The 15,024-nt window shown below is 61.1% G+C and overlaps 1 protein-coding gene across 3 annotated transcripts in view; it reads right to left on the reverse strand.

Moving 5' to 3' along the window:
- Positions 1-14,422, reverse strand: part of OLFM1 (olfactomedin 1) — a 35,630-nt gene extending 21,208 nt beyond the window's left edge. For 2 of the 3 annotated variants that reach the window (XM_079927294.1, XM_079927296.1), the window contains exons 1-2: positions 4,073-4,310; positions 2,036-2,185 (exon numbers count right to left, since the gene is read on the reverse strand). In XM_079927294.1, the coding sequence (XP_079783420.1) occupies positions 2,036-2,185; positions 4,073-4,222 (300 nt within the window). In that variant the 5' untranslated portion in view covers positions 4,223-4,310. Of the gene's footprint in view, positions 1-2,035; positions 2,186-4,072; positions 4,311-14,092 lie in introns of those variants that run through there. The other variant, XM_079927295.1, reaches the window with a different exon arrangement.
- Positions 14,423-15,024: the final 602 nt, after the last annotated feature.

Genomic DNA, 15,024 nt, shown 5'->3' on the forward strand with positions numbered 1-15,024 from the left:
CCACCTTTGGGAGCTCCTCAGGTGGGTTGGAACAGGAGGCCAGGCTGGAGACACAGGCCCAGCTGGGACCACAGGCCCACGGACAGAACAGATGCTCAGATGGTGCCCACCGAGAAGGAAAGAGGAGAAGGAGGCTGGGGAAGGAGTGAGGGACGCACAGCCCTGCCCTTCTCGCACAGCAGCCAGGCCCTCTATACAACAAACGGCTTCTGCCCCGAGAAGCGGCGGCAACACGGTGCCCACAGTGCCCACAGTGCCCACGAGCGTAGAAGCGGACTTTAAATGTCTAAGCAGTAACGCTGTGCTGTACACAGGCAGGAAGGAGGCCTCCGAGGCCTGTGTTCCCAGGGGCTCACAGAGCTTTCTGGAACTGACCACGGGCTTGTGGGGCCACCCCCCAGCCTCCCGGGGCCCCTCCGAGCTCCACCCCCTCCTCTGCAATAATGAATAATTCAAGGCCCAATCAGGCTTCGGTCTAGTCTGGTGTCAATGAATGTTTGTGGAACCTGTTACACACATTTTTCTTTCATTCTTTTAAAGTGATTTACTGGGGTGACCAAAGACAGCAGCACAAAAACGCACAGGTCCTCAGAGGGGAGCCAGGCGGCAGCTGCCCAAGCCCTCCTCCTGCCCGGGCCCCGTCCACACAGCAGGGCCGCGACAGCCCCAGGGACGCCCCTCTCTCCCCACTGACTTCAAGAAAGGGACCTGCTTTGCCAGAACCCGTGTGAGGGTCTGTGCATGAGCCGGGCTTGAACCGAACTAGACAGACTCCGCCGGCTGCCGGGCCTCCCCCGGGGGTGGTGGCTCTCCTCCCAGCACAGGCCCCCCAGCTGATGGAGAAGTCTCGGCTTTACTGAGGGTGTGTGTGTGTGTGAGTGTGTGTGTGCACATGCAAATTTGTGTGTGGTGTCTGTGTGTCTGTGTAAGTGAGCGTTTACGTGTAACATGTGTGGTGTGTAAGGTGTGTGTGTACGTGTGAGGTGTGTGTGGTGACTGTGCATACGTATTTGTGTGTGTGGCCTGTGTGTATCTGTGTGTTCTGTTATATGTGCTGTGTGTGATGTGTGTGTCACGTGTGCGTACGTGAGCACGTGTGTGTGGCGTGGGAGGTGTGACCCCTCTCCCGCAGGGCGTGAAGGCGCCTGATGTGAAATGCACCCTCTCCCTGGGGAGGGCGGTGAGTGGAGTACTAGGGCCGCCGTTTCTCCTTCTCCCCTCAGTAGCTCCCAGGACAACCGGCGCTCAGGTTACCTGAGACCCCAGGGTTCCCAGGAGGAATGTTCCAGGCAGCGGGTTGCCAAGATCCATGGGGAGTGCCAGCCTCCGTGGGGGGCAGAGGTCGTGGGCCAGGTGGGAGGCCGGCCCCGGGTTTGAGAGCCAACCCGGCTCCCTGCTCACTGGCTGTTTGCCTTGGGAGAGTCAGCCCACCTGCCTGGACCCAGATTTCCACTTCTTAAAACGGGGTGAAAACCTCGCCACCTTCACCTGGCTCTTGTGAAGATCAAGTGAAATAACAGATTCAAACCGCAAGTGCTGTGCCCAGGTGGGTCACAAAGGTGACGATTTAATCTGCTTTTGCACCGGGAAGGCAGCCACGGGCGTGAACGCCTGGCCTGGCTGTCGCCGGGTCCAACCACTCAGCAGCAGGGGGCAAAGATGCCACCCAGCGGCCCTGCTTCCGGGCTCCGAGGGAGCTCTCCCAGGTGCTGCTGGGCAACAGCTCTGAGCCCTCTGGACCACAGGCTGTGGGCGTGACCCGGAGACGGCGGTGTGGGAGAGGAGCCCCAAATGCTCCCTCGCTAAAGCCCACGTGACTCCCAGTGGAGCTTTTCGCCTCCTCCTGGGCAGCGCTGGGGGAGTCTCCGTTCCTCCCTCCCTCCCTCCCTCCCTCCATCCATCCGTTTCATTCATTCACCAGTATTCCCAGTGGGCCATGCCAGGGAAGAGTGAGGTCTTGGAGCTGGGACGGACCTTGCGGCTAGCGTGGGCACACAAATGCACACACACGCGCACACACCCTGCACGGACTCACCTTCTCCAGTAGCTGCCTCAGCTGTTTCGTGCGGGCATCCCGTGAACACATGGTCTGCTGGGGGGCGACCACCGTGCAGATGCACCTGCCCTCACTGTCCTGGGCAGAGCTGTACACCTGCCAGCTCTCCTCAGGGTTGGTGGGCAGCACCTGGAGAGCACGTGGGGCGAGGGAGAGGGAGGGAGAAAGGTGAGACCAGAAAGCGGCGCACCGGGATGACCGTCCACGTCCAGCCCCCGGGAAAGGGCAGAAAGAAGTGGTCCAAAAGACATGTGCCGACCGTGGGGAGGTACAAACAGGGAGGAACACAGACGGTCTCCCATCAGGATCCCCAGGGCTAGAAGGGAGTCAAACAGGCATGACTCTTTAAAACATTTTTTTTAATTCAAGGGATTTTTAAATTTAGGGGATGCTTGGAGTTTTGGCATCTGACCCAACTGATAGGCGAGGTGGAAGGGAGGGGGGACCGGAGACTGCATGCTGGTTGACTCACAACGGCACGGAACTGAGAAATAGGATCTCCTCCCGTAAGGTGAGCACGGGAGGCTGGCGCAGCCTCTCTCTGCTGCTCCCTGGTACTGGAGAAGCAGAACCAGTGGTACTAGCCGGGATCCAGCAGCCTCTTAGCCCAGAGCTGCGATGACCCCGAGCCCCAGCAGTGTTCCCGCTGGTGGTCTGGTCAAGGCTGCCCGCAGAGATGCTCGACTTCAACTCTGCACAGGCTGCCACCCACTAGCCATTGGGCAGATGTCACCAAGTTGCTGGTGACATGTTGGGCAGGGGTCACACCCAACCTCAAACCTGAGGTGTGCCCAAGGACGGTCACGAAACCAGAGCTGCACATGGCTGCTGACATGGTGACATGGCTGGTGTCACCTTGCAACCCAGCTCAGGTGGTCCCGCCCATGTACACGGGGCAGACAGACACCACTGTCCGAAAACACCCCGGGTACAGACCCTGCAGCCTGCCCGGTGGCCTCAGGTAGTCACCTCCCTGCTATTTTTAGCGTTGGTATGGGGAGAAGTTGGGTGGAGGGAATCCACAGTAGATACATTTCATTTGATTCATTTCCAACCCCAGGAGCTCAGGACCCAGAGGTAGGAACAAAGTCATCAGGAAGAAAATGCTGCCTGCAGTTCTCGAAAGAGCAGGTGAGGTGAACGGATGACCATCTTAGAAGGGGTCACCAGGAGACCTCCTCCCCAGCACTGCGCCCTTGACAGCCCAGAGGGAGCGCGAGAGGGAGCCGCGTGTCCTTCACCTCTCCTTTCGGCTTAGAGGGAGCGAGCCTGAGGCGCGCCCCTTCCTCCGCCGGCCCCGCCAGCGGCCGTTCCCCGGTGGTTCCGGCTCAGCCTCCGCTCCCGCCACCACCTAAGTCAGTCCAGTCCAGAGGCGGCCCTGGCCGCTCACCCCCTCCCCCAAGGCATCGCGCGGAAGGCAAGGGGCGAGCCCCGCAGCTGTGGCTCCCCGGGCCCCGCCCGGCCCCTCTACACCCTCCGCCGGCGGGGACCTTATAGATCTCCGCATGGGGATGGGAGAGAAAGACGCCTTGGGACTTTGAGGGCAAGAGCTCCGGAGCCCGCCCGCCCGGGCCCCACTCCGGCCGGTCCAGTCCGGCTTTTGCAAAGTGGGGCGGGCTCAGTTCCCAGCCCCGGCTGGAGCCAGCCAGACTGGGGTCCACCGCGTCTCCACCCCTTACTTGCTGAGTGACCTTGGACAAGTCCCCAGGACCCCTGCTTCAGTTCCCTAACCTTATCAACAAGGGACTTATTAGTTGAACGAGGACTCCAAGCCTCTGAGTCCCTGGGCAGGCTCCCCGGCCCCGCGAGGGGACCGGGCAGAGACAGCAAGCGCCACACAGAGGGGACCGCAGGCGGAGGAGTGGCCGAGGCTGGGGTGTGGGGAGCAGGGTGGCCCCCGCGCGTGCCCTTGCCCCTGCGCCCGGCTCCCCCGCGCGGCGCCCTCCCGCCCGGGGCTGGGGACCGGGAGGGAGCGGGCGAGGAGGCCCCGCCAGGGCGGGCGGCGGGCGCACTTACGCCGGTGCTGCGGTCGAGCGTCCCGCCGCTGGCCGCCGAGAGCTTGGTGGTGTTGAGGCCCACCAGCGAGGGCAGCGTCTGGGACATCCAGTTGGTGATCATGGCCATGGTGCTGAGCACAACCCCGATCTTGAGCAGCGGCACCGACATCGCGCCTGGAATGCCTCCTGCGCCCGCGCCGCGCCGGCGCCGGCTCCGCGCCCCGGGCAGCCTTCAGGCGGCGGGCTCCGCGGCGGGCAGGGGCGCCCGGCCGTGTCCCCGCGCCCCCTCGGCCCGCCGCCGCCCGCCCGCCGCCGCCGCCCCGCGAGCCCCGGCCATGGCCGCGCCGCCCCGGGCGCCCGGGAGAGTGGCCGCCCCGCCGCTGCCCACCGTCCTCTGCCACCCGCCCGCCGCCGGGAAGAGCCGCCGGCTCGGGCTCTGAGCGCCGCGCGGGTTGCGCGCGGGGGCCGCGGCCGGGAGGCGGGGACACGTCCGGGCGGCGGCCGACGCAATCTGCCCAGGAAACGGGTGGATTTTTCCTCTCCACTCCGGCTCCCCGCCGCCCCCTGGCTGCTGGCAGCGAGGCCTGCAGAGCCCCGTCACCAAGGAGTAGGGAGGGGGTGGCCCGGGAGGAAAGACAGACCACCCCCTCCCAAGTTGTCAAAATCCGCCCGCGCAGACGGCGGCGTCCCTAGCGCATGGGCTGGCCGCTGCCCTTCCACCCTCAAGGTCGCCGGCCAGCGAGCCCCAGGCAACCCCCTGAGACCCACCCCCTCCATGCCCAAGGCCTCCGCCCCGCTGCCGGGGACTTGCTTGGCGGTGGCCCCAGGCTTCCTCCAGCCCGGCAGCCCCCGAAACCCAGCCAGGAGGGCGAACTCTTGGCGGGCTCCGAAAGCAGCCCCTGGTGGGGGGTCTCCAGCCCCAGTGCTGGGGGAGGGCGCTAGGGGAAAGCCCCTTCTGGGAGCCCGGGACAGCCAGGAGCCCTAAGGCCTTTGCTGGCAGCTGTGGCACCGCCCAGTGTGGGCTCCTGGGTCCAGGTGGGCATGCAGCAGGGGTGCAGAAGCTGGGTGTGGGTTTGGGGCTCAGGCCTCAGCGCAGGGTTGCTAAAACGGCCCCACCCGTGGTGAGTGTGGTGCAGGTGGAGCCCTGGTCAGGGGCCTGGGGTCTGTGGCTGGGGGGCGGGGGGGTGTCTTCACTGGTTCTCCAGGTGTGTGTGGGGTCCTGATGCCCAGGGAGAGGGGCAGGGCAGGCTGGCACAAGTCCCCAGCCCTCGGCAGCATGGGTGTCAGGACACACGTAAGTCTCCTTGGAAGCACAGGCCTGACTGGGTCAAACATCTGAATAGTGCTTCAGAATTTGCAGAAGGCTTCTAACGGGTGATGAAAGGCACTTCCACCAGGCCTCCCATGAAGCTTTCCTCTGCTGCGTCCCCCTATGTAGCAGGGACTGTTACAGCCAGGATGGTCCTCGCCTGAGCACTGGTGTGAGACCCATGAGCTGAAGACGCTCCTTTGGTTTGTTAACCTGGTTAACGCACGGATCTGTGGCAGCCTCTGGGTTGGAAGCAGCAAATTTCACCAGTTGGGGAAGGGCGCCATCTCCCAGCTCCAGCGGGTACTGCAGGCTCTGCTCCGCGACCGCGGTGCTCTGAGTCCCGCCAGCTGGGTCTGGGGGTGGGCAGCAGTCCCCCACTCTCTGCCTTTCTCCTTCAATGAACGTTTAACACCGATTTAGGGCCGCAGGCTGTGCCGACCAAATCACTCACAGCCGCTTCCCACTGCGGAAGGACATGGACCACTTATTTTGTCGGAACAACTTCCAATCCAATCCAATCCAATCTCCAAAACCTCACGCCGTCCATTGCGGAAGCTGCAGGTATTTACTTATCACCTACTATGTGCAAGATGTGGGGTGCAGTGTGCTGCAGACCCCAGATCAAAACCACGACACGAGGTACAGCCCGCTGTAAACCCCAGGACAGAAGCAACAGCAACGCGACAGATCAGACTCCGGGCATGATGCGTGAACGAAAACTTCCGTACAACCAACCGAGCGCATGCATCGCCAAGAGAAGCATCTCGGAGTGGACACTCCGTGTACAGACTCTGGGACCAGACAGCCTGGGCTTGAGCCCTGGTTCTGCCCCTTACCGCTTGTGAGACCCTGGCCGAGGTAATTAGCCCTTCTGTGCCTCGGTTTCCCCATCTGTAAAACGGGTTTAATAATAGCAGGATGTGTAAGGATCCAGTGAGTCAGTGCAGGAGCAGACACGGCAGCCAGTAGGGGTGCCCATCCTCGCCATCCCCGCTTTGCAGAAGACCAGAGGTGCTCCGAGGGGACGCTCAGCTGAGCGACTGGTGCGAGAGCCTGTGACAGATGCCCCTGGACACCTCCGCCCCCTCTCCAAAGAGCTGCTTTTGGCTAACGACCACCCTCAAGAGATGCTGTTGATACAGACGTACAGATGCAGAAGAGGTATTCCTGGACGGGAAAACAGCTCCCAACACCCAGAGCTACGTTCTAGGAAGGGGAGCTCCAATCACAGCCGATACAGAGAATTCGAATAAACCTCTCCTGATCTGAAGAACTTCCGATCTGATTTCACGGCAGTGATGCCCCGCGGGATTTACAGTGGGTGCTCTAAATTAGAAGAGCGCCAACCTGGCTGGGCTGTTCAGGGGAGGAAATGAAATCCAGGTCATTCACACCCACAAAGCCAAGTCCTGCTCCAAAGACCTGCTGGAGTCTAGGCCACCCAAGCGTTGAGGAATGCCTTCAGCTCCCCTGGCCCGGGACTCTCCCAGACTCTCCAGGGGACAGGCAATTACGGCCAGCCTGGAGATCTGAAACCCCCTCATCGTATTTCTCCTGAGCCTGCAGTCCTGATAGGGAGCCTGAAAGGGTTTACGGCATCCCCTGAGGCATGGCTGAGAAGCAGTCTTTTGAAAAGATTTGGGTTATTCACACTGGGCTGCCAAACGTGGGCTGCACCCTGGAATTCCTGCAGCTTCCTGGGAACTCAGCTGACCCCAGGAGGTCAAGGCATTGGAGGGATGGGAGAGAAAGCTGACTCACACCCCCACCCCCACGTCTTTAAATCCTAGTCGGAATTGAATAGATGCACTCTTTTCGCCCATCCCACCCCCCAGCTGACTGACTGAGGCCCACCCTGGCCTCCTCCCACACCCTCTGCTCCCGCTCTAGAAAGTTCCATGCTCCTTTCATAAACGTTGCCTCAGACTGTCACACCCAGACAATGGGAGGGAGGCCGCAGCCCCCCCTTGTCTTAGTTGCCCCAACAGAAATGGGGTCCAGTTCGGGAGAGGCACTTTGAAGGACAGGGACAGGAGAGTTCAGCGGGCACCTGCCCTCCAGGCTGAACGCATGGCTCCTGGGGCCCCACAAACATTACCATCTCCTATTTTCTGGGTAAGGGGACTCATCATAACTAGTGGAGGATGGTCTGGTTTCTACTGAGTAAGTAATTGATCTTGACATGAATTAGAAGGTGGTGTCATTATGAAAACATCTAAGAGTCAGCTCTGGGGTCCAGCGGGGTTAGGGTTAGGAAACACCCCAGAATGTAACACTTGCTCAGAGCAGAGGATTTGGTGCTGCTGGATTTTAGAGGCTTCCACACGTGGCCACTCCCCGGAGCACACACTCCGCCCTCAACCCATCACCAGCATCTCAGACCAGCGAGGACCCTCTGCCTGTGGACCCCAGACGTGGCCTCAGAAACCTCAGCCCCTCTACCAATGGCTGGTATCGACTCTGGAGCAATCCCTCTCGTTGCTTATGGGGTGACTCAGCCAATGCCCTCTCCCCCGAGGCCATGCACCACTGATTCCACCTGTGCAGAGTCACCTTGACAAGATCTGGGGGCTGGACTGCCTGGGTGGGGCACAGGCACCCACCCATCGGAGAGCAGAAGTGTTTACAACCCCGAGAGCTCTCCTCTGAGTCCTGCTATGCTGTCAGATCTACCAGCAGCATCCTGGGGTGATGAGTAAAGTTATTTATGATATTTATGAATACACCTCTGTTCTTTCTTTGACCCTCACACTCCCAAAGCACCACTTGAAGCAAGTGGGAGTGACTTTCCTTCCAGAGCCACCCGTGAGAGCCATGTGCACCCCGGGGACATCTGTGCTGGGACGTTTAAGCTCCTGGAGCGTGTCCTGTGAGCTCACTACACTGTTGCAAGGAACCGAATTGCCCTAGATGAGCGTCTCCAGGTGAGGGCTTCCGAGGAGACAAAGCCTGGGGCTTCGGCACCTTCCACCCCTTCTCTCCGCTGGACTCTTCAATCCACACTCTTCCCAGTCACTCGCGCTCTTACTGACCATCCAATTTTAAATGCCATTGAACCGTACATCAGAGACACCCAGGCCAGGTCCCCACTGCCCAGACTAGAGCGAGGAGACGGGGAAGCCCATGTCTTCTAAACACCGCTCGAGAGTGAGGGAGCCACTGTTGCCCACTGTCACCTACGTGTTCGTCACGGGACTTAACCTGGGTGCAGAAGAAGGGGAGACCCTCTGAGCAAGGAGGAGCCTTCTTCGCCGCGGCTGCCCCATGATTATAGATTATGCCAAATGTAACAAACAGCGTAACCAGGACCGCAGGCGTGTGGGGCGATTTGGAGATTTAGATGTTAACATCAGCTAAGAGGGTCTGTGTCTTTTTTCTTAATTCCTGGATCTCAGTCGTCAAGCAGATGCTGGGAGATTTGAGGGGTGCGGGGCTCCCTGCATGAACCTTTAGGCTGGAGAGAACCGAGGCAGGGCACCCAGTGCACCCTCGAAGGCGCCCTCCACCTCCTGGGGTGAAAGGGCTTGTCCGGTTCACCCAGCCTCAGTGGCAGGAAGCAGACCACCCCCAAGGGGTCTGACACACCCACCCCCCGCAGGCTCTTCCCCTTCGAAAAGCCAAGCTCCAAGTTCAGAGCAGGCCGAGCAACGGGCCACACAGTTAGAGACACGGCTCTCAAACCCTCTTCCAAAGGCCCTATGAGCTGCCGTGACGGCACCAGGCGCCCCCTTTCTTACTGGTTCTCAGTGGTGTTGAGCCGTTTCTCTACTTTTTATTCTTCTCTCTCCATCTTAACGAGAACATGAACTCGGGTGTCAGACAGACCGTGGAGCTGCACCTGGGGTCTGTCACCTCCCTGCCGGGCCCCTGGGCAGGTTACTGACCGCCCACGCCCCCCTCTGCCCCTTGAGCCTCGGTTTCCTCATTTCGAGACCAAGGATGACAACACAGGGTCACCGGGGCGGCTTCTACCCGACCCAGATTAAACTCCTGGTGTGTGTGTGGGGGATGCGTGACACTTGATGACCCTCCAAAAATATGAACCCTCGTGACTGGTTTTCTCCCTAGTGCTTTAAGCTCCTGGCCAGTTTCTGATATGTAATCATCTGAAAACATGAAGAGATGTGGACTTTCCTGTTCCATTCTCTCCCCCCTTACCTGAGCCACGGGAATGACCTCACGGCTGCTGCTTCTGGCGGGGGGGGAGCATCTACAGGGCACCTCTCAGCGCCGGAAGCAGCTCCTGTCCCCCGCAGCACCCGTCACAGCTGGCGTGTGTCTAATTCAGTTTAGCCAGTAGTTAGCTCTGGATTACTTTACATGGGATGTTAAATAGTGATTACAGGGCCCGATAACTTCAGGAATAAATACGACCCAGGTCAGAAAATGACCTTCCTTTTTAGTGCGGAGAGCTGAAGCGCGTGGGACAAGGGGCAAATTGCTTCTGGAGATGCAGCGGCCGCCTGCTGCTGACGGGTTACAGGTCCCGCCCCCCCGCTGGTACAGAGCCTTCTCCCTGGAAACGGGAGCAACTCTCTCGTGCGGGCTGTTTGCGTGTCTGGAGATGGTCTCTGGCCAGCCCCCGAGGCAGCGGCCAACCTCAGTGCAAAGACGGGATCAATCCCATGCATGCTGAACTAACTGGTTTAGGAAAAGGCCCCCATGGTCCTGAACCCCCCAACTCCCTGGACCACTGACACCCCAGCATCCAGGGCACACGTGGGCCTAAAATCTGGGGGACACGAGGGGCTGGGGCACATGAACAGGACGTCAGTGGGATCATTGGGTCGAAGTTTTGATTCAAGCAGGTGACAAAATTCATGCTTCCGTCTGAATGGACGGTTTTATTCTTGTTCAGTTTGTTCAGGGCGATGGGTTGGGGTCTTCCACTCTGGCTGAATCTGAGGAGGAGCGAACGGATTTGCAGTGATGGGATTCTGAGTGGCTAACTCCACGCCAGCCGCTCCGTGACACCTGCCTGTCCAGACACAGCACCCATCACCCACCCCCACCTGCCCGCCGCCGAGTCCACTCCCATCTCTTCTCAGGTGCTGAGACCTGCACGCAGCTAACCAAGCCCCGGAAGAGCCCACAGCAGTCGGCCCGTAAAGCCTGAGGGCACTCGACAGCCCCGGTGACAGCTGGCGCTCGAGGGTGCCCTGTGCTCCTTCACAGCTGGAGCCCCGCCCTATCCCAAGGGGTCGGGGTCGTCATGTCGTTAAGAAAGACCACTTCTGGCTTGGGGACTAATGAGAAGAGCTCCACTTCACTCCTGAGATAAAGCAAATCCCTCAACACTCCTTTGTCGAACTCCAGATACAAGAGCCAAGGTTCTGGGCCCTTCTCCATGCCGCGGCGTCTGTGTGCAGCCCCGCTGCTGCCCACCTGTTCCTTCCCGTCTTCCTGCCCCGGCTCACCCAGGTGCAACCTTGGACCCCGCGCACACGGCACCCCTTCTCCAAAGTGTTCTCAGCTCCCTCCACTCTGACCCCAGAGCCCTCATGGCTCTTAAACAAATAGATATGGCAGAGTCTCAGGTCTCCCCACTGAGCACCGTGGCCCGGATGACAGACAGCTGTACTCAGCATCGCCAGCCCGGCTTTGACCGCGTCAAGCCCGACCAGCTGGCATCTGAGAGCTGCATGTGGCAGGAGAGGAGGACGGAACCAGAGTGCGGGTTTGTAGGGGGGAGCCATCTTCGAGCATCAGCTAGCTTCATCCTCCTTGTTTTAAAAGGGTAGACGTTCAGGCCGAGGCTCAGAGCCTTTCTCAAGGCAACCAGACAGTGGCTGGTGGGACGGGGAAGGGGAAGGGCAGCCGGGTCCAAGGTCATTGTCACAGAGCTGCCCACCCCTTTCATGCCATCACACATGGGGATGACGTGCTTCTCTCAAGGGAAGGCGAGCTGGGCTGGGGTGGGCGGGGCTCAGGCAGCCCCAGCGCTGCCCCACCCCCCCCAAGATGAGAGATCAACTCCGAGGACACTTCTCAAGGAGTTTGAAACACCAGCCTTTTATTGAAAATCACAGAACAGGACCCAGTCAAGCATCTTTCCACCTGAGGACAGAGTTCATCTGGGCCCACAAACCTGGCGCATAGTAGGCCATCCATCACTAATTGGCATTTGACTGAGTGGCTCATAAGCGCGCTGTCGGGAGAACAGATGGCCCGGCCATGTGCGCTACACTCCCCCCCTCCCCCCGCCCGTCTGCCTGAATCCTTCAAGCAGCGCCTGTGAAGTGCAGGTAAACCCATACGTTTCTGACTTGTTCCCATCTGGACGGGTCCTAACCCATAAACGTGGTGGCCCTGGAACCTTGTGTCCACGTCCCTTGGAAGCGCCCTAAGACTGAGGGTGCCGCTGTGGGAGCAATTTACCTAAAGTGGAAGAGGGAAAGGGTGGAGGGGAGACGGACACAGCTCAGTCACCGCTGCTCTGCTCTCCTTTTCCTGAAGCCCAGAGGTATTTCACTCATCACCCAGGTAGGCAGCATTTCTCCTGACACCGTGCAATGTGGCTTCCTAGGATCGAATTACTTCGGGATCAAGAAAGCAAGGTTCTTAGGTAGGGGTGTCCCCAAGGAGCTCTCAGACTATTCAGAGCAGCCCAGCCCTGGACCCACACCCACTCCCAATTCCAGCTCCTGCCTTAGAGGTGACTGGTAAAGGTGAGAGGCACCTGGCCTGATCCCACAGAAGCCCACCTGGGCAGAACCGGGGTAGCCGGGATCCCTGGAGCTGGTGGCTGAGCCAGCCACTCTCTGACCCCTTCACAGATTCCAGCTGGCTGGAGAGATTTTCGCCAGGTGAGCCTTTGCTCCAAAATGCCACCACAATTAGGGATACTGGGCTCCCGATGGGAGATTCTGAAAGCACAGCCTCAGAGGCAGGCGCGGGGAGGGCAGGGCCTGCCTCCCGGCTGTGCTGAGGAAGGCATTTCCCTGAGAGATGCCACAGCTCAGCTTCAGAAAGAGGAGCCTTCCAAAAGAACCACATCGTTTGCCTTCCTGGCCCCTGGAGGGCCTGGGCTCGGGGAGCTGACCAGGGTCCTGAACAGGATGGTGCGGCTCTAGCCGCGTGGGCAGGGGGGGGCCACGTTCAGATGGCTGGCGCCGCCAGCGTGGACAGGCGGGAGCTCTCACCACCGAGACAAAGCTTCCAACTGAAGCTGAACCAAAAGTTTCTTCCAAGACCGGGGGATCTTTAAAAAGGCTGAGAAGTGAACCTCTGGAGGAGGGCGGGGAACGAGGGCTCAGGGAGCCTGCAGGTGAGGAGGCCAGTAGGGCTTGGAGGGCCCAAGGGCAGCCACTTCCAGGGCCACCCAGACCAGCCATCTCTTTCCCGAGGTGTCTAAGTAAGGCACACGCTGCCCGGCTCCATGTCTGTGGGGTGCGCGCTCGTGGAAGCGTGTGCGTGAATGTGTGTGTGCACATGCGTACATACAGTGTCCATTCACAGAGCACGAGTGTGCCCCTTGGCCAGGCTTTCCCTGCAGCCAAGAAGACTTCACTCCCAGAGACCGTGCAGAACCTCTCCAGGGGCCTGGCCGGTTGTCTGCCTGGCACCAGCAGGGCCTCCGAGGTTAGGTGGGACAATAAACCCTTCCGACGCTGGTGCCGAGGCTGCACTTCCCGGGAGAGCTAGGGAGCCGGCAAGGGCTTCAAGGCAAAACGGGAAGCTTATTCCAGAGCCTTCTCTCCTGTGATCTACCTCTCACCCTCTCGTCTCTCCTTTGTTTCCTCTTTTATTCTGAGAGGGAGGGAGGCACGGAGGGAGAGAGGGAAGGAGGGTCGGGGCAGCTGGCTCTTGGGGCCAAGCTGCTGGCAGCCCATCCACTTCCTGGACTTGCAGCCTCTCCCAGCTCAGACCGTGGCACAGTGGCACCATCCAAAGGGCATTTTAATGTCACTCTGAGCAGCCTGGCTCCCGAAGCTGGCAGGTTCTTCCCAGCACCCCGGTGCCAAAGCAACACCTCCAGTCCGGCGCTCCCAGACAGCCCTTCTCCTCCCAGACGTGCCAGCTCCGGAATGCATTTTTAAAATGGAGAATACCAGCCGGAGACAGGCTCTCTAACAGTACATTGTTCAGGGATGGCGAGCCCACTTAAAATGCCCAGCGGTCCCCACACACGCTTGCCACTCACACTTCATGCCGCGAATGTGGCCACAACCGCCCCCCAGCCCTCCACATGGAGCCCACAGTGCACCCCAGCCCCAGACACGCCGCCCGCCCTCCCCGGTCTGGTCTCCGCGGCACCATTCCCACCGCCAGCCCAGGGAGCCCCAAGGGCAGCATTATAGCCAATGCAGGAGGCTCCAGAAGAGGGATGCAGGGGGTGGGAGTTAGGTCAGATCCACCTCTGCAAATGCCAGGGGCTCGGACATCCTGCTCTGTCTTCCTCCCAGGTGACAGTAGCAGCCAAATGGCGACCCCCACCCCCAATGCTGCCCTTTGAACTTCTCAGCAGGGAGTGGTCAGCCCGGGAGTCCAGGAGGGAGGGTTCAGGGCTGAGGGTCCTGGGGGACGCGGCAGCACTCTCGGGTCAGCCTTCACCCCTTCCTCCACCCCAGGCGCGGCTGGCACTCTGGCCCTCTCCCCAAGCCCTTGGCTGGGCGCCCGGGCAGGGGTGCCGGGCCGCGCGGTAGCTGCTCCCCGACTTTGCCGGGCTCCCCGGGGCCGGGCGGGCGCCTCGCAGGCAGGGAGGAAAATGGCGTTGCATGCACGTACTTGAGTGAGTTCCGTGCCCATGAGGATGAGGAAGAGGAGGCTGAGGAGGTTCCGGGCCGGTCGCATGTCTCGCGAACACCTCCCACGTCCTGGCGTGCGGGGAGCCCTGGGCGGCCGGCGACTGCGTGGACGCGGACGCGCTCCCGGCTCTGCTGGCTCCGCGGCGGCGCCCGGCGGTGTCCCCGCGCCTTCAGCACCCGGAGCAGGCGGCGCGCGGGGTCTGCTGCGCGGAGCCTCTGCTCTGCATCTCGAGCGCGTCGAGCGGCTCCGCGGTCGCCCTGCTGGGCGTGCGGCGGCTGCGGCGGGCGGCGGGCTGCGGGCGGGCCGCCCCTAGGCCCCTCCTCGGCCCCTCCTCGGCCCCTCCTCCTAGCGGCCCCGTGCCCGCAAAGCTGGGGCGAGCAGCTGGGCGGCCCGGCTGCCAAAAGTTTGCTGGGGAAGGGGAGGGGCGGAGGGGCGCAGAGGGCCCCGCGCGCCACGCTCACGCGCGGGAGTGGGGAGGGCGGCGGCGGGGAAGCAGACCGGGACAGGATGTGACATCAAAAAGGCGGGGGAAATTTAATCGGAGAGAAAACTCCACCCTGGCTGGCCGCGGCGGCGGCGGCGCTCCAGGGTCCTGGCAGCTGGGATGGGGACGCAGGCGGACGGCGCTGGAGACCCGGGCCCCCCTGGACTCAACGAGTGGACGCGGAGTGGGGATGGGGAATGGCAGCTGCGGGAGGTGACCTTAGAGGCCACCCTTTAATGAGATAAACTGAGGCTGAGACCCAGGAAGGATGATTGGCGGTGGGCGGGGGGGTTAAAGGGGGGTGTTCAGAGCTAGAAAGTGGGTCATCTGGCACTGACAGGTCTCCTTCTTCTCCTTCTGCGGTGGCTAGCAGAGGGCGAAGAGAGAACAGACATTGCGCGCTGGGGGTTCTGTCCCCAGGTGGGGC

This window comes from Stenella coeruleoalba (genome assembly GCF_951394435.1).
Source record: "Stenella coeruleoalba genome assembly, chromosome: 7".
NCBI classification, from domain to species: Eukaryota; Metazoa; Chordata; class Mammalia; order Artiodactyla; family Delphinidae; genus Stenella; species Stenella coeruleoalba.